This window comes from Protomyctophum bolini, assembly GCF_963924005.1.
Source record: "Protomyctophum bolini genome assembly, chromosome: 19".
NCBI lineage: Eukaryota > Metazoa > Chordata > Actinopteri > Myctophiformes > Myctophidae > Protomyctophum > Protomyctophum bolini.
This window is the reverse complement of record NC_137880.1, coordinates 40,562,935-40,583,298: the sequence shown is the minus strand read 5'-3', so window position 1 is coordinate 40,583,298 and position 20,364 is coordinate 40,562,935. Positions and strand designations below refer to the sequence as shown.

Below are 20,364 nucleotides of genomic sequence, written 5' to 3'. Positions count from 1 at the left end.
GTACGTGCAGCCTACAACAGAAGATAGAACAGTGTCTTCTCGACGGAGTCAGACTTCCTGTGATGGACCTGAAACACCTGGAGGAGGAAAACACACTGTTACTGGAGACACGCACACACCACAGCAAGGTGCACGCACACACACACACACACACACACCACAGCAAGGTGCACGCACACACACACACACACACACACACACACACGCACACACACCACAGCAAGGTGCACGCACACACACACACACACACACGCACACACCACAGCAAGGTGCACGCACACACACACACACACACACACACACACGCACACACACCACAGCAAGGTGCACGCACACACACACACACACACACACACACACACACACACACACCACAGCAAGGTGCACGCACACACACACACACACACGCACACACCACAGCAAGGTGCACGCACACACACACACACACACACACGCACACACCACAGCAAGGTGCACGCACACACACACACACACACACACACACACACACACACACACACACACACACGCACACACACCACAGCAAGGTGCACGCACACACACACACACACACGCACACACACCACAGCAAGGTGCACGCACACACACACACACACACACACACACACACACACACACACACACACACGCACACACCACAGCAAGGTGCACGCACACACACACACACCACAGAAAGGTGCACGCACACACACAGTCATGCTGATTGTCAGCCAGAATGACTGACAGCCAGAATGATTGACAGCCAGGATGATTGACAGGTATGTTGTGTTCTCTTGCAGGTGATTGACAGCCAGAAGAAGCAGATTGACAGACTGAGCCAGGAACTCACGGTGAGTCCCATCGCCTTAACTTAAGGTTAAGGTAACTTAACTTTAGGTTAAGGTAACTTAACTTAAGGTTAAGGTAACTTAACTCAAGGTCAACCCATTTCTACCTGACGTCGAAATTTAAAGAAATGTCTTCTACATCCTGACAGTTTTCTGAATTACCTCATGTTTCTACATCAGTGGTTCTCAATATTTCTATAAAAAAACGTTGGCTATGATAGAATATATATATTCAAAGATTTGAGTTAAAAAACGTTCCCTCTGAAAGAATATTTATTCCCTCAAAGATGTTGCCTCAAGTTTTGAAGCATATTTTCTCGATTAAAAAAGCAGATCTACAAGCTTTGTAGCGCGCCATTCGGTGCCGCGCTACGAGCTTGTAGATCTGCTATTTTTCAATAGCTAAAGTATAACATAATGCTTAAAACACCAAAAGGGGTTCCTGCCCTGAATGGGTTAAGGTAACTTAACTTAAGGTTAAGGTAACTACCTCGTGGGCGGGGCTCAGCACCCCTCAAAAACAATTACACAAAGGAAAAGTTAACCATTATGTAAACATCTGTGTCACCTTATAGCTTAATTCCATACTAAAAGGCTTTCTTACCTTTCTTTGTAGTTGTTACGTCCCCACCAAAGAGGTCCAGGTGTTATTTGTAGTTGTTAACGTCCCCACCAAAGAGGTCCAGGTGTTATTTGTAGTTGTTACGTCCCCACCAAAGAGGTCCAGGTGTTATTTGTAGTTGTTACGTCCCCCACCAAAGAGGTCCAGGTGTTATTTGTAGTTGTTACGTCCCCACCAAAGAGGTCCAGGTGTTATTTGTAGTTGTTACGTCCCCACCAAAGAGGTCCAGGTGTTATTTGTAGTTGTTACGTCCCCACCAAAGAGGTCCAGGTGTTATTTGTAGTTGTTACGTCCCCACCAAAGAGGTCCAGGTGTTATTTGTAGTTGTTACGTCCCCACCAAAGAGGTCCAGGTGTTATTTGTAGTTGTTACGTCCCCACCAAAGAGGTCCAGGTGTTATTTGTAGTTGTTACGTCCCCACCAAAGAGGTCCAGGTGTTATTTGTAGTTGTTACGTCCCCACCAAAGAGGTCCAGGTGTTATTTTGTGCAAAAGCTCCTTATTGGCTGTTTCCCCTACCATAAGCCCTCAATGAATTGCATTGAATTGAATGGGGCTATGGGGTGTTGTGCTAATTCGCTTATTTCCATCGCTCAAAATTATAATTTCTTTGTATATATCCTCTCTTCATAATGTAAATAATATCCCAAGCGGCAACACTTTACTACTTCTTTCGATGGAAATAAGCGAATTAGCACAACACCCCATAGCCCCATTCAATTCCCATTCAATGCAATGCAATTCATTGAGGGCTTATGGTAGGGGAAATAGCCAATAAGGAGTTTTTGCACACAAAAAACGTAACAACTACAAAGAAAGGTAAGAAAGATAAGAAAGCATTCTAGCATGGAATTCTCCTTACAGCAGATCTGATATTTTTGAAAAAAATCGTAAAAACGTGTGCAAATCTTTTGAATATATATATTCTTTCACAGTGAACGTTTTGAACTGAATTCTTTGCTTTCTGCGGGGGGGGGGGGGGGGGGGGGAGCTTGTAGATCTGCTATTTTTCAACAGCTAAAGTAAAACATAATGCTTTAGTGATGATGATGTCATAATGATGTCATGATGATGTCATAGGCCACGGAGAGGAGGCTGCAGCTGCAGAACGACGTCACCCAACAGCTGCAAGACACACAGGTACCTGTCTGTCTGTCTGTCTGTCTGTCTGTCTGTCTGTCTGTCTGTCTGTCTGTCTGTCTGTCTGTCTGTCTGTCTGTCTGTCTGTCTGCCTGTTCATTTGGTGCCACCCTGCTAAGGAATGTGAGTCAGTCAGACATCCTGACGATAATCATTGATCACACAGAGTTATGGATGAATCATTGATCGGTTGTTAGTTATGGACGTGAACGTCAGATTTGAACATGATCAAAGTCCACGTCAACTGATGATACACGCGCACGCAACACGTCTGTCTGTCTGTGCGATCTGTCAATCATACAGGTGCATGTTAAATGACAGCTGTCAATCATACAGGTGCATGTTAAATGACAGCTGTCAATCATACAGGTGTTTGTTAAAGATCTTTTCTTCCCAAACAGCTTGTGCTTGTAGAGCTTGTAGATCAGCTATTTTCAAATGGCCGAAATGTATAAAATGTATTGGGTTGAAAGTACTGGGAATTGGAAAACCTAAAATAAAGTACAAATACCTCAAAATTGTACTTGTAATTGTACAGTACTTAAGTAAAAGTACTTAGTTACTTTCCACCACTGCCCCTGGCTGGGGGTCCCCTGGGGGCCCCACTTTGGGAAGCATTGAGTGTTAAATGACAGGTATTTCTCCCCCCCCCTCTCTCCAGAACCACAGACAGGGTGAAATGGCGCCCCCTGCTGCAGAGAGTGGCTCCCTGCTGAGGGAGATGTCTCTGTGTCTGACGGACCTCCAGGCTCTGTGCTCAGTGCTGGTCCAGCGTGCACGTGGGCAGACACCCAACATCAGCCTGCTGCTGGGGATACAGTGTAATGCACGCACACACACACACACACACGCGCACAGACACCCAACATCAGCCTGCTGCTGGGGATACAGTGTAATGCACGCACACACACACACACGCACACACACACACACACACACGCACGCACACACACACATGCACGCACGCACGCACGCATGCACGCACGCACACGCCCACAAACACACGCACACATGTGCACACATGCGCATTTGTCATATTTTTGGAACTTGGCATGAAAGGGAAATTGTTCACGATGAAAAAAATTCACACAAAGTCAAATATAATCCTGGTCTCTAAACTGCCTTCCTGTGGCCTTATAGGTCGCCTTCACACCAGAAAGAGATTAACCCATTCTGACCTGAGATCAGATTCTAAAAATGTGTCCTGACAGTTTTCTGAAAAAGCTATGTTTCTGTGTCAGTTGTTCTTCGACTAAAAAACAAACAAATAGCAGACCTACAAGCTCGTAGCGCGCCACTCGGTGGCACGCTATGAGCTTGTAGATCTGCTAAAACGGGTTAAAACTAATCCTGCTACACCTTGTCGGGGAAAGTGTGCTTTCGTTTGGCAGGTGTTGAAGCCTCATTCGAATCCCAAAGAAACGCATTCCACTCCGACCAAAAAAACGGGCGTTTCGCTTCGCTTCCAAATCGCACTTGATTAGGATTGGGTGCAGGTGTGAATGCAACAATGTGTCGGACCACTGCTTTAACCGATTCTGACCTGAGATCAGATTCTAAAAATGTCTTCTACATCCTGACACTTTCATTATTAACTTCTGACAATGAAATGTGATTGTGATTCCTCTCTCTCTCTCTGTCTCTCTCTCTCTCTCTCTTGACCTTTGACCTCTGCAGCCATGGGCGTGTCCGGGGAGGAGGGCGTGGACAACGCAGCGCTCCTCGGCCTATCGGAGGGAGGCGGCGGCGACGGCGGGAGTCTGCGGGACAAACTGCTGCAGGTCGGACAGCTGAGACGAGACATCGACGAGCTGCGGCGGAGCATGTCGGACCGCTACGCGCAGGACATGGGCGACAGCTGCATCACGCAGTGATGCTACGCTACGCTAGGCTAGGCTATGCTACGCACAGGACATGGGCGACAGCTGCATCACACAGTGATGCTACGCTACGCTAGGCTAGGCTACGCTACGCACAGGACATTGGCGGAGCATGTCGGACCGCTACGCGCAGGACATGGGCGACAGCTGCATCACGCAGTGATGCTACGCTACGCTAGGCTAGGCTACGCTATGCGCAGGACATGGGAGACAGCTGTATCACACAGTGATGCTATGCTAGGCTAGGCTAACGCTGCGTGCAGGACATGGGCGACAGCTGCATCACACAGTGATGCTACGCTACACTAGGCTAGGCTACGCTATGCGCAGGACATGGGAGCCAGCTGCATCACACAGTTATGCAACGCTAGGCTAGGCTTGGCTACACGCAGGACACGGGAGACAGCTCATCACACAGTGATGCTATGCTAGGCTACGCTAGGCTAGGCTACGCTGCGTGCAGGACATGGACGACAGCTGCATCACGCAGTGACCGCTACGAACGGGAAGCGTCCTCAAAAAAGGGAATTGCAAAGAAGAGGACTTGTGTTTTTATTTCATTTAAACTGTAAAGTTCTATATATACGTCAAAGGAAGTTTTATTTTATTTTGTTTTTATTTAATCTGCAGTTCTACGTTTCAAAGAAGGGATTGTGAATGTAGGACCAAAACTGTGAATCGTTTTTTTATACGCGGTTAGCGGGCGGTTAGCGCTTAGCGGTTGGTTAGCGCTTACATGTTAGCGGTTAGCGGGCGGTTAACACTTAGCGTTAGCGGTTAGTGGGCGGTTAGCGGTTAGCAGGCGGTTAGCGCTTAGCGTTAGCGGTGAGCAAAAAACAACTGCTGCTCTTGTGCTCAAAGTGCCTGTGTTTGAGTGGCAGGTCATTCCGGCCAATTAGCTGCCTGCTGCCTCACCATGCACTTTTCCATCCAATCATCTTGTGAGGTCTGCGCCAGGCGGGGCAGTATTCTGATTGACAGCTCGTCTGATTGACAGCTCGTCTGATTGACAGCTCGTCTGCGTCTCGCCAGCGATGAAGCGTTTCTCGACGTGACCGCGAGCGACAACGCTCCGCGCAGTGACGTCGGCCACTCCCCTCTTTGAGCGAGGTTTCACCTCGGCTCCGCCCCCAACACTTTTTTTTTTATTGGTTGAGATCTGCGCCAGTGGTTGCCATTGGTTGAGATCTGCGCCAGTGGTTCCCATTGGTTGAGATCTGCACCAGTGGTCTCCGACCCCCAGGGGGGTCCTCAAGGTTTTCTATTCAATGGTTTTGCTAGAAAGGCGTTCATACGGTTCACTTTAAACAGTGAAGTTAAAGGTGTTCATACGGTTCACTTTAAACAGTGAAGTTAAAGGTGTTCATACGGTTCACTTTAAACAGTGAAGTTAAAGGTGATACATTTCTTTGATATAAAGGCTTTGTTGCTCATGTGTTGCTTGATTTTTATCCTGTAGTCCTGACTGTACACAGGAGGTTGAGGCCTCGTATAGGCCACGGAATGAGTCTTAACCAGCCACACATGGACTAGTGGAGTGAGTTTTAACCTGCCACACATGGACTAGTGGAGTGAGTTTTAACCAGCCACACATGGACTAGTGGAGTGAGTTTTAACCTGCCACACATGGACTAGTGGAGTGAGTCTTAACCAGCCACACAAGGACTAGTGGAGTGAGTCTTAACCAGCCACACAAGGACTAGTGGAGTGAGTTTTAACCAGCCACACATGGACTAGTGGAGTAAGTTTTAACCATCCACACATGGACTAGTGGAGTGAGTCTTTACCAGCCACACATGGACTAGTGGAGTGAGTCTTTACCAGCCACACATGGACTAGTGGAGTGAGTCTTTACCAGCTACACATGGACTAGTGGAGTGAGTCTTAACCAGCCACACATGGACTAGTGGAGTGAGTCTTAACCAGCCACACATGGACTAGTGGAGTGAGTTTTAACCAGCCATACATGGACTAGTGGAGTGATTTTTAACCAGCCACACATGGACTAGTGGGGTGAGTTTTAACCTGCCACACATGGACTAGTGGAGTGAGTCTTAACCAGCCACACATGTACTAGTGGAGTGAGTTTTAACCAGCCACACATGTACTAGTGGAGTGAGTTTTAACCAGCCACACATGGACTAGTGGAGTGAGTTTTAACCAGCCACACATGTACTAGTGGAGTGAGTCTTAACCAGCCACACATGTACTAGTGAAGTGAGTTTTAACCAGCCACACATGGACTAGTGGAGTGAGTTTTAACCCGCCACGTTACGTAACACCCAGATTCAAACGTCAGAACAGAACACAACTCTGGGGTGAGGAAATATAATTCAAATAATTCCAGACTATTTTTTTTTGCTGTGTCGGATTGTTCTTGTTTCCAGGCTACGATTTTTATTATTATTATTTGTTAATTAATAACGTTAACCCTTCCCGTCCTGGTCAGTCACTGTGGGCTAAAATCCTGACCTTATACGACCTGGTGTTGCACAGCAGATCTACAAGCTCACAGCCACACAGGATCTACAAGCTCACAACGTATGCTTGTGGATCTGCCATGTTTCGTGGTGTCGGATCTTTAAGGGGAGAAGCAGTCATGAAAAATATAACTTTTATAATAATTAAGATGTTTTGAAACCAGGAATGTGATGTAATCTTTATTTTATATTTTATTTGTATGCTTTATATGTATGATTTTAGATGAAAAGAAACTTACGTTACAAAGTGTGTAAATCATCGCATGTTTCGGTGAATGTGTCGCCGTGTGTGCGTGTGTGTATCGTCAGGGCACAACGAACGCATCATTAGCATGATTAATTAGCCTGCCCGATTAACGACAAATACCGGTTTGTTTTTCCATGGCGTTCGTTCTGTGTATCTGACGAACATTTTGACCAAACGTCTTAACCGCGAGCGATAACGTCTATAAAACAGTAGATATCTACAGCGATAACGTCTATAAACGGTATTTATAGGGTGGGGGGTCGGGGGGGGGGGGGTCCCTGTAACAACATATTTTCAGATGGGGGTCAGAGGCCGATTACATTTGATTTTTGGGGGTCCTTGAGATTAAATAGTTTGAGAACGACTGACATAGAAAAACACAGGGTTTTCAGAAATCTGTCATGATTTTAGAAGACATTTGTAGGCTACAGTAGTAATCAGTTCTGGGTCCTAAAAAAATGGGTTTAAATAAAACCGCATTGGGTTCTTAGAAAGCGTTGAACATTAAGTGTTCTATCTATGCAAAACTTCCACACGCTCTGCCAGCACGTCATAGACGCGTCCAACCGGTGACTGTACGCCACCTCGTTACCGCTCGTTAAGACGCTCCGACCTCGTCTCGTTAGGACCATAATGCTAATGTTCCAAATTTGCCCTTAAATAAAAACAATAAAATAAAAAAAGCCATACCAATTAGAGGCACAAACAATGCATAATATGAACTCAGGTTGCAACATATAGGAGAGACCTGACCAATGTATCGCTAACCGCATAACACGTTACGGGACGTTTACGGACTCTCCCGTTAGAGTACTGAAGTCACACCCCCCCCCCCCCCACACACAGGTAACCCCCCTGGTTCTCTGTGTGTGTGTGTGTGTGTGCGCGCGCTTGTGTGTGTGTACGTGCACTGTACACGCGCGTGCACTTGTATTATTATGTATTACTTGCCGAAGCAAAACGACCACCGCAAAAACAACAGCAGAATTTGAGGGGGAACAGAAAGTGTTCTAATGCGATTCATGGAAAACGACGCCCTTCTCACAATAATACAAATGTGCGTGTGTGTGTGTGTGTGTGTGCACGTGCATGCCTGTGTGTGTGTGTGTGTGTCCGCGCACGTGCATGTGTGTGTGTTCTACTCACAACTGGCTGGCTTCCAGAAGAGTGTTAATTTGTCTAACGGTATTAAAATAATAACACAGAGTTTCTACTGTTACAGTTAGCTGTTAGCTGTTAGCTTCTACTGTTCCAGTTTACTAGCTCTGGACATTGCGATTTGCAGCTTGGAGTTGATCGGATGCCAAAACGCTCAATTTATTTAGAAATAACAAACAAAAAAAACAAAAAAAACACACAACAAAAAAGTATTAAGACGTATTTTTTACATGTTCAAAGCAGAGCGTTGGGATTTCACTTTGTTTGTACAGACGGCAAATAAATGATATTTTTATAACATCTGAGTGCTTCAAGGTGTGTGTGTGTGTGTGAGTGTGTGTTTATATTTTCCAATTACAATTTACAATGTAGGCTATTCATTTTTTATCAGCCTCTCTTAATCCAGAGAGGCAGAACACATGGTGATACATCACATACATAGAAATAGAACAACAAATGGTGATACATCACATATAGAGATATAACAATAGAACAACACATTGTTATACATCATTTTTTATTCGCCATCAATCCAAAATGGTTAGTTGTTACCCAATTAAAAGTGCTTGCGTGTTATTTTCATTTGTGTGACTGGATCTGGCAAAAAGGCCCTCATTTCCACCAGAGTAATTTTTCAGATTTACAGATTATTAAAGTACAGAATGTAAACTTTCATATGATGTATCATTCAATGAAATCGGAAAATATTTGAAGGAGATAATATGACCATTTTAAAATGATTGTACCGTTTTACCCAGACCTGAGAAAAGGCCCTTTGAAAACTGTGAATATTTAATGTATAGAGCCCGCCTACCATATCCGGTAACACTTCCACGCTCACATTACATGCAAACCACGGAGGCCGTTTCCGTATCCGCTTTGGATCGGAACTAGCAGCCATAACGCGAGTATATATTAGCCGTAATTCACAGTGTTGCCATGTCCGCTTAGTCTAAGCGATTTTGGGCTTGTTTTTTCAGTTGCTAGTATTTACAATATTGGTGGTTTTGTTTAACTTTCAAATAATATATTCCAAATATTTAACTTCTTTCAATAGCAGATCTACAAGCTCACAACAAGTTGGCAATATAAAAGTGGCTTCTTCTTGGCTTGTTTTCATAGAGCTGATCGCTTGTTTCTGCCACACAATGTGGCAACACATCACCGTTAGCCGTTAGCTTCAGGGCTGTTTCACCATCTAACAGACGAAATAACTGCGTCACAGTGGCGACGACACGACACTGTTTATGTCACTAGTAGGGACGATGACAACGCGTTGTTTTATGGACGCGGAAAAACGTTTAAAAACTACGTTTTAGTGACGTGACGTGCTAACAAAATGGCGGCCGTTTGTTGTCATTGTTGTTATGCTGCGTTCGTTTCCTGCTTCCTGTAACGACGTCACGGCACTGTTTGGAGGGCCGTTTGAGACGGGAGGAACAAACAAACAAACTAATGTCGAACAACATTAATGTCTTTAATTCCACAACAACGCAGTGAGAGAATTGTCCAGGTGAGTTAATGATAATGTTAGTCAGCTGTTTAAACAACACATACATGATTGATGAACCACAGACAAACATTATAAACTATATATTATAATTTGTTTTAACAACGGGGCTGTAGACCTACAACATTAACGTCTTTATGTGACCAGCAGGTGAGTTATGCATTGTTCAGTCAGCTGTTTGAGCAAATACATTAAACCACAAACTAACAAACGGATGTTTTATTTAACCATGGACTGTTTGTTGTTCAGTTAACAACAGGTACAATTGTCCAGGTGAGTTAATTATATTGTCAGACGTCAGTCAGCTGTTTAAGCTACAGAGACATATTGATGAACCACAGACAAACATAAACATATCATATCATTTATACATTTAACCTGGGACTATGGGACTATGGGGTGTTGTGCTAATTTGCTTATTTCCATCGCTCAAAATTATAATTTCTTTGGTCAGGCTCTATACTTGCATGGCCTCACCCCCCGAACCCACCTCACCCCTGAATGAAATGAATACATTGTAAAGAAAGAGCTTTGAGCACTTGTAAAAGCACTATAAAAATGCAATTCATTCATTATATTACTACTTTACAGAGTAATGAGTAGTGTAAGGTTTTACTCTGTCAAAACAGTAATATTATACCTGTTACTTTGTAAAGAAAAAATAGCACATAGGCTATTACATATTAGTCAGGATTTGTTGACTACCGTTTGAAAACATTTAATTTAAAAGTTCAAAGAGAGATTGCTGCTTTATTTTCTGGCTGACGTGACTCTTCTTCTTAATATTATTATTCAAAACTATTGGATTCAGTTCTAAAAGTATCTGATGTGTTGTTGGGCCAACTGGCCACAAGGCGGCACTGTTGTATTTTGCAGGTTGGTCACACATTTGGCTTACTTTCCCTAACTACTCTCTCTCCACTCTCCTTCCCTCCCTCCCTCTCCTCCAGGTGATGACCTCCTTCTCCCTCTCTCGGCTGCCTGGTGCTTCACCCCTGCTCGGGTCAGAGTTCAGCTGTGACGTCACCAACGGGGAGGTGGCTCCCGGTGCGTCGTTGCGGGTGACGGTCACTTACGCCCCGCTGGCCGCAGACGCAGTCTCTGTCGACTACCTGTCCCTGAACTATCCCGGATCGCTCAGCAAAGCCCTGCTCAAACTCACCGGGAAATGTATAGGTAGGTATACAGGTGCACTATGAATCGTTTTAGGGCGAGAAGAAGCGAACAGGCAGTGGGTGAGGGCACATTTTCATAATTGTTCAAACTTCGTATACCGGTACTTCTTAGACTTTCAGAAAATATGAGATTTATAAGCTCACAACATGTTGTGATGTGATGTCTTGTGAGCTTGTGTTAGCAAGACACCATTGTACGTCTAAGTATAAAGTAGGGATTTAGTGGTTAACCGTTTTGCTTTTGGAAAGCTCTCGTTAATGGCAGTGGTGGAAAGTAACTACATACATTTACTTAAAGATGGAGTGCCACCATTTTTGTATTTTTCCAGTTTTCCATGTGTCTATGAGGTGACAGTACTTCATTAGACACCCTGGAGTTGTTTTTATGTGCAATGGTGTATTAACTTTGTATTTAGGGGTTCTTCCTGGAGGCTGAACCCTTGAAAGTCAAACGTGCCAATGAAATAAACAGTAATATAGTGACACCACACTATCAGCCCCTCCCCTAACCCCTCCCCCTTTATCATACAACTACAGCTGTGGGTGCGGCTTCAGTTCAGGTGGATCACCACCCATCACCACCCACCAGGCAATCCAGGCATACTTAATGAACTGGTGGGCGTGTCCACATAAAAGCATGATTTTAACAAATACTGTACACTTTTTGGAAAAAGTTCTTCCCCCTTATATTGTAATAATACCTGATGATCATGTTTTAGGGTGGGAAAAAATGGTGGCACTCCATCTTTAAGTTCTGTACTTATGTTCAATTTTGAGTGTTTCCATTTTCTAGAACTTTTACTTCTCAACTACATTCTTTTGAAAACTTTAGTTACTTTGTACATCTTCATAATGATGACAAAACATACACTAACCACTTCAGCCCTATATACATTTTGCTGATCTACAAGCTCACATTGCGTTGTGATGTGGCACATTGCTTGTAGATCTGTCATTTTCAAAATATTTGTATACATATGAAAACTTGTCTTGAAATGAGACATTCTGCATAACGAGTAATTTTACTTTTGGTACTTTAAGTACACTGTGATGCCAATACTTTTGTACTTTTTCTTGTAACAAGAGTATTTCTAAAAGATTTAAGTAAAACATTTTAGTACTTTTTCCACCACTGGTTAATGGCACTGTGGTGTTTTCGTATTAAATGGCTGAATGTCTCTCTGTCTGTCCAGGGCCTGTAGTGACCCTGTCCTCTCCTGCAGTGGACTTTGGCTGCGTTGAGCAGGGAGAGGAAGTCGTGCGGAGCGTGGAGCTCCTTAATGCTTCCCCCGCCGAGGCTGTCTACCAGACTGCAAGCTACAGCTGGACCAACAGGGGTCTCTCTGCTTACCTGTAGAGGTCAGGAGGGGCGGGGGTTCTATGCGTGTGTTGTGTTTTTGATATGTTGCAGGGCCCAAGAGTAGAAAACCTGGAAACATAATATATTAACAGGTGAAGACTGTTTTGAAGACCTCATCAAAATAAAATAAGATTAGTTGTTATGTTATGTTGCGTTTTATTTCATACATTTTATTGAGATTTATTTCTATGGATAAACAAGTATACCATTCATGGGCTTAGGGGTAGAGTGGCCGGTAGTCAGCGGGATGGGAAGTTCGATCCCGGGGGCAACCACTAATTGCTCCTGATGTGCAGGTTGGTGACTTCCTCCGCCATCGGTGTGTGAATGGGTGAATGTAATGCACAATCTATGTACTGTAAAAACACTATATGGCCTGGGCCGGCCACGCGGTCCAGCGTGTAGCAGGTTTGAGTCCCAATTACTTTTCCTGCGTGTCTTCCCCCCCCATCTCTCTCCCCAAAAATATCTTTATAAAAATATAAATAAATTAACTAGCATCATTTGCGAAGGCCCTGATTAATTTAGCTTTGTTTCATTTTCGGTTACTGCCTTTTTAATGTTTACTCTTATTTTCTCTGTAAAGCAGTTTGAGTTGCATTTCATGTCATGGAAGGTTCTGCAAAAACAGAGCTCTGAGGACCCCTAGTGGCTCCTCGGAGTTACTGCAGGTGAGGATGCAGAATCTTTGTGGCATAGCATTACACTCGTTTACAAGAGGGATCCACCATGTTCAATTCATCAAAACATTTAGAGACGTACAAATAGACACTTCTATATATATAGCCAAAGAACAGAACAGGAATTCATCATTACCATGGTTGCATTAATTAATACCTGTTTGTTTGTTTTTTTAACCTATATTTAACCAGTAAAAACCACATTGAGACTGAAGTCACTTTTACACAGTGTGAACTGGACAAGAGAAGTCTCTTTTACACAGTGTGAACTGGACAAGAGAAGTCTCTTTTACACAGTGTGAACTGGACAAGAGAAGTCTCTTTTACACAGTGTGAACTGGACAAGAGAAGTCTCTTTTACACAGTGTGAACTGGACAAGAGAAGTCTCTTTTACACAGTGTGAACTGGACAAGAGAAGTCTCTTTTACACAGTGTGAACTGGACAAGAGAAGTCTCTTTTACACAGTGTGAACTGGACAAGAGAAGTCTCTTTTACACAGTGGCCTCAGTTACATGCACAACATGTATTCAGAATGAATTAATTAATTCCGAACAGACATTCTTACCCAACTGTTTACATGGAACCTGAATATATACAAGTATTCCTCAATTGTTTACACGACCAAAGCATTCCTTCTGAATATAACTTTGGACTATAGAGACGGCCAACCCATAACCGTTATCCCTTAACCCATTTTGACCTGAGATCAGATTCTAAAAATGTCTTCTATGTTTTTATGTCAGTTGTGTTCAAACTGTTTCATGTCAAGGACCCCCCCAAAAAAATATATGTAATAGGCCGGCGACCCCCATCTGAAAATATGTTATTCCAGGGATAACATATTACAGGGATTCACAGAAGCAAAGATTTCAGTTAAAAACTTGCTCTGAAAGAATATATTATTCAAAGATTATAGGCACATTTTCACGAACTAGTTACAACATTACGTCATCCTTGAGAGAGTACATGGTGTGTATATGACGTAATGTTGTAACTTGTAACTTGTAACTAGTCCCAGCAAACCAGGCACAGACTGTATGTAGTTGTTCTAGTTACAACTACATACAGAGTATGTAGTTGTAATTTGATTAGCAGTATACTGTGGTTACTTGGTTCCAAAAAGTGAAGACAAGTTTTCTTCAACGGTAAATCTGTGCCTGGTTTGCTGGGACTAGTTACAACATTACGTCATCCTTGAGAGAGTACATGGTGTGTATATGACGTAATGTTGTAACTTGTAACTTGTAACTAGTCCCAGCAAACCAGGCACAGACTGTATGTAGTTGTTCTAGTTACAACTACATACAGAGTATGTAGTTGTAATTTGATTAGCAGTATACTGTGGTTACTTGGTTCCAAAAAGTGAAGACAAGTTTTCTTCAACGGTAAATCTGTGCCTGGTTTGCTGGGACTAGTTACAACATTACGTCATCCTTGAGAGAGTACATGGTGTGTATATGACGTAATGTTACAAGTTACAAGTTACAACATTACGTCATATACACACCATGTACTCTCTCAAGGATGACGTAATGTTGTAACTAGTCCCAGCAAACCAGGCACAGATTTACCGTTGAAGAAAACTTGTCTTCACTTCGAAGAGACCAAGCGAAACGATTACTTGCGCGCTCTGCTTGCGCAAGTAATATGAAGTAAGTACAGCTTTGTGATGTCACTGAGATGTACTTGTTACTGTTACTATTTTTTTTCAGACCTCCAGTTCTAGGCAACACAGAATGGGGTGACTTTTTATTATTATTTCCACAACAGGTATATTAATGACAGTAAAATGTTGAAAATGAGTGGTATCCTGTAGTCACTATTCATTGATTCACTGGGCTACCAAAAAACATAAAAAAAAAGGTTTCTCGCTGTTCTCAGATAATATAGCTGTTAGTGTTTGTCGGTTATTCATTTCTTAACCCATTTTGGGGTGGGAACCCCTTTTGGTGTTAGCATTATGTGGTGCTTTAGCTATTGAAAAATAGCAGATCTACAAGCTTATAGTGGCGCGCTACAAGCTTGTATAGGTCTGCTATTTTTGAAAATTCGTGAAAATGTGCCTATAATCTTTGAATAATATATTCTTTCAGAGCAAGTTTTTAACTGAAATCTTTGCTTCTGTGAATCCCTGTAATATGTTATCCCTGGAATAACATATTTTCAGATGGGGGTCGCCGGCCTATTACATATATTTTTTTGGGGGGGGTCCTTGACATGAAACAGTTTGAACACAACTGACATAAAAACATAGAAGACATTTTTAGAATCTGATCTCAGGTCAAAATGGGTTAAGGGATAACGGTTATGGGTTGGCCGTCTCTATAGTTCAAAGTTATATTCAGAAGGAATGCTTTGGTCGTGTAAACAATTGAGGAATACTTGTATATATTCAGGTTCCATGTAAACAGTTGGGTAAGAATGTCTGTTCGGAATGAATTCATTCATTCTGAATACATGTTGTGCATGTAACTGAGGCCACTGTGTAAAAGAGACTTCTCTTGTCCAGTTCTCACTGTGTAAAAGAGACTTCTCTTGTCCAGTTCACACTGTGTAAAAGAGACTTCTCTTGTCCAGTTCTCACTGTGTAAAAGAGACTTCTCTTGTCCAGTTCACACTGTGTAAAAGAGACTTCTCTTGTCCAGTTCACACTGTGTAAAAGAGACTTCTCTTGTCCAGTTCACACTGTGTAAAAGAGACTTCTCTTGTCCAGTTCTCACTGTGTAAAAGAGACTTCTCTTGTCCAGTTCACACTGTGTAAAAGAGACTTCTCTTGTCCAGTTCACACTGTGTAAAAGAGACTTCTCTTGTCCAGTTCACACTGTGTAAAGAGACTTCTCTTGTCCAGTTCACACTGTGTAAAAGAGACTTCTCTTGTCCAGTTCACACTGTGTAAAAGTGACTTCAGTCTCAATGTGGTTTTTACTGGTTAAATAAAGGTTAAAAAAACAAACAAACAGGTATTAATTAATGCAACCATGGTAATGATGAATTCCTGTTCTGTTCTTTGGCTATATAGAAGTGTCTATTTGTACGTCTCTAAATGTTTTGATGAATTGAACATGGTGGATCCCTCTTGTAAACGAGTGTAATGCTATGCCACAAAGATTCTGCATCCTCACCTGCAGTAACTCCGAGGAGCCACTAGGGGTCCTCAGAGCTCTGTTTGTGCAGAACCTTCCATGACATGAAATGCAGCTCAAACTGCTTTACAGAGAAATGGAGAATAACAGAAAAGACATGAAACATTAAAATAAAAGCAACACACACACACACACACACACACACACACACACACACACACACACACATTTATTTAATTATGTTTTTCTTTCTTTCTTCCTATCCTACTCCAGGAGAGGCGTGGTAGAATCAAATTGATCACACCGATGGCGGAGGAAACCATGCGAGGCACCAACCTGCACATCAGGAGCTATCAGGGGTTCAGAGTCTTGCTCAAGGACTCTTCCACACTAACTCTGGGGGAGCCCACACCACGGGCGAACTACAAAGAAAGGTAAGAAAGCATTCTGGCATGGAATTCTCCATTAATGTCTTTAATTTCACAAGAGATTTGCACACTTCCCAACCCATAACCGTTATCCCTTAAGACATGAAAATCGAATCTGATCTCAGGTCAGAATGGGTTATAATCAGACCCAGTGTGTGTCCAGTGGAAACCTCGTATGAATCTGATCTCAGGTCAGAATGGGTTACAGTGTTTACAGTAGCATTTATTTTATTCTGATGACTGGAAGGAATCCATTCATTCCGAATACATTTCTGCATGTAAATATGGGGCCAGTGCCGTTGCCAATCGCAGCGTTTGGGTGTTTGGATGCTGTTCTTTTTTAGTTCTGGGTTGTTTTGGGTGAAGGTCGCGTGTGCATGGTTACAGGGACTGTGTGCATGGTTACAGGGACTGTGTGCATGGTTACAGGGACTGTGTGCATGGTTACAGGGACTGTGTGCATGGTTACAGGGACTGTGTGCATGGTTACAGGGACTGTGTGCATGGTTACAGGGACTGTGTGCATGGTTACAGGGACTGTGTGCATGGTTACAGGGACTGTGTGCATGGTTACAGGGACTGTGTGCATGGTTACAGAGACTGTGTGCATGGTTACAGGGACTGTGTGCATGGTTACAGGGACTGTGTGCATGGTTACGCAGGGACTGTGTGCATGGTTACAGGGACTGTGTGCATGGTTACAGGGACTGTGTGCATGGTTACAGGGACTGTGTGCATGGTTACAGGGACTGTGTGCATGGTTACAGGGACTGTGCATGGTTACAGGGACTGTGTGCATGGTTAAAGGGACTGTGTGCATGGTTACAGGGACTGTGTGCATGGTTACAGGGACTGTGTGCATGGTTACAGGGACTGTGTGCATGGTTACAGGTACTGTGTGCATGGTTACAGGGACTGTGTGCATGGTTACAGGGACTGTGTGCATGGTTACGGGGACTGTGTGCATGGTTACGGGGACTGTGTGCATGGTTACAGGTACTGTGTGCATGGTTACAGGGACTGTGTGCATGGTTACAGGGACTGTGTGCATGGTTACAGGGACTGTGTGCATGGTTACAGGGACTGCACTTCAAAATATATCTGTGTTTTATTTAGGGCCGGGACTAATTGCGATTCATTTAGATTAATTAACTACAGAAAAATGAATCGCGATTAACTACAGATAAATTAATCGCACCTTTTTTTCACCGTGGAACGTTTTTCACTGGGCGCTTTTCTATAGTACTGAAAACTGGAAATAATAAAAAGTCACCCCATTTTGTGTTGCCTAGAACTGGAGGTCTGACAAAAAACAGTAACAATATGAAGTAAGTACAGCTTTGTGATGTCACTGAGATGTACTTGTTACTGTTACTCATTTTTTTTCAGACCTCCAGTTCTAGGCAACACAGAATGGGGTGACTTTTTATTATTATTTCCACAACAGGTATATTAATGACAGTAAAATGTTGAAAATGAGTGGTATCCTGTAGTCACTATTCATTGATTCACTGGGCTACCAAAAAACATAAAAAAAAAAGGTTTCTCGCTGTTCTCAGATAATATAGCTGTTAGTGTTTGTCGGTTATTCATTTCTTAACCCATTTTGGGGCGGGAACCCCTTTTGGTGTTAGCATTATGTTGTGCTTTAGCTATTGAAAAATAGCAGATCTACAAGCTTATAGTGGCGCGCTACAAGCTTGTATAGGTCTGCTATTTTTGAAAATTCGTGAAAATGTGCCTATAATCTTTGAATAATATATTCTTTCAGAGCAAGTTTTTAACTGAAATCTTTGCTTCTGTGAATCCCTGTAATATGTTATCCCTGGAATAACATATTTTCAGATGGGGGTCGCCGGCCTATTACATATATTTTTTTGGGGGGGTCCTTGACATGAAACAGTTTGAACACAACTGACATAAAAACATAGAAGACATTTTTAGAATCTGATCTCAGGTCAAAATGGGTTAAGGGATAACGGTTATGGGTTGGCCGTCTCTATAGTCCAAAGTTATATTCAGAAGGAATGCTTTGGTCGTGTAAACAATTGAGGAATACTTGTATATATTCAGGTTCCATGTAAACAGTTGGGTAAGAATGTCTGTTCGGAATTAATTAATTCATTCTGAATACATGTTGTGCATGTAACTGAGGCCACTGTGTAAAAGAGACTTCTCTTGTCCAGTTCACACTGTGTAAAAGAGACTTCTCTTGTCCAGTTCACACTGTGTTAAAGAGACTTCTCTTGTCCAGTTCACACTGTGTAAAAGAGACTTCTCTTGTCCAGTTCACACTGTGTAAAAGAGACTTCTCTTCATCTCTTGTCCAGTTCACACTGTGTAAAAGAGACTTATCTTGTCCAGTTCACACTGTGTAAAAGAGACTTCTCTTGTCCAGTTCACACTGTGTAAAAGAGACTTCTCTTGTCCAGTTCACACTGTGTAAAAGAGACTTCTCTTGTCCAGTTCAAACTGTGTAAAAGAGACAGAAAAAATTATGTTTGTAGCATGTTGCATTCTGTAGATACAGGCAGTTTTATTCCTGCTCAGTTTCACCCTAAACAGGCGTCTGTAAAAATGCTTTTGGAGTTATTTTCTTTTTTTTGAAGAACACTTATATTATGACCATAACATATTCTCTGTTATAGTGACAGAGACATACCATATCTCAAATGAAAGCTATAATCCTCTACTTTCACCAGGAAGAGAGAGTAAATCTCTGTCATCTTTAGTTTTCAAAATGTAGCCATTAGAATGAGTCTAGCACTTTTCAGTCTAGCACTTCAGTCTCTCGTTTTTGACCAGTCACATTTATATACCCATAGCATATTTCTGTAATAATGTGAACATGTCACGGAATATACCAATTGAAAGAGGAGCATTTCCTCTTTAACCAGAAAAAAAGATTATGTTTGTAGCATGTTGCATTCTGTAGATACAGGCAGTTGTATACCTGCTCAGTTTCACACTTAACAGGAATCTGTAAAAATGCGTTTGGAGTCATTTCTTTTTTTTTGAAGCACACTTCTGTTATGCCCATAGCATATTCTCTTTTATAGTGACAGAGGCATACCATATAGCAAATGAAAGCTATAATCCTCTACTTTCACCAGGAAGCGAGAGTAAATCTCTATCATCTTTAGTTTTCAAAATGTAGCCATTAGAATGAGTCTAGCACTTTTCAGTCTAGCACTTCAGTCACTCGTTTTTGACCAGTCACATTTATATACCCATAGCATATTTCTGTAATAATGTGAACATGTCACGGAATATACCAATTGAAAGAGGAGCATTTCCTCTTTAACCAGAAAAAAAAAATATGTTTGTAGCATGTTGCATTCTGTAGATACAGGCAGTTTTATTCCTGCTCAGTTTCACCCTAAACAGGCGTCTGTAAAAATGCTTTTGGAGTTATTTTCTTTTTTTTGAAGAACACTTATATTATGACCATAACATATTCTGTTATAGTGACAGAGACATACCATATCTCAAATGAAAGCTATAATCCTCTACTTTCACCAGGAAGAGAGAGTAAATCTCTGTCATCTTTAGTTTTCAAAATGTAGCCATTAGAATGAGTCTAGCACTTTTCAGTCTAGCACTTCAGTCTCTCGTTTTTGACCAGTCACATTTATATACCCATAGCATATTTCTGTAATAATGTGAACATGTCACGGAATATACCAATTGAAAGAGGAGCATTTCCTCTTTAACCAGAAAAAAAAAATATGTTTGTAGCATGTTGCATTCTG

General features: G+C 42.4%; 1 protein-coding gene across 2 annotated transcripts in view; it reads left to right on the top strand.

Annotated features, from left to right (window-relative positions):
- cep85l (centrosomal protein 85L) overlaps positions 1–8,645 on the top strand; it is a 49,495-nt gene extending 40,850 nt beyond the window's left edge. For both annotated transcript variants that reach the window (XM_080791153.1, XM_080791152.1), the window contains exons 12-16: positions 11–128; positions 801–851; positions 2,550–2,609; positions 3,271–3,430; positions 4,287–8,645. In XM_080791153.1, the coding sequence (XP_080647279.1) occupies positions 11–128; positions 801–851; positions 2,550–2,609; positions 3,271–3,430; positions 4,287–4,483 (586 nt within the window). In that variant the 3' untranslated portion in view covers positions 4,484–8,645. The remainder of the gene's footprint in view (positions 1–10; positions 129–800; positions 852–2,549; positions 2,610–3,270; positions 3,431–4,286) is intronic.
- The last annotated feature ends 11,719 nt before the right edge of the window (positions 8,646–20,364 follow it).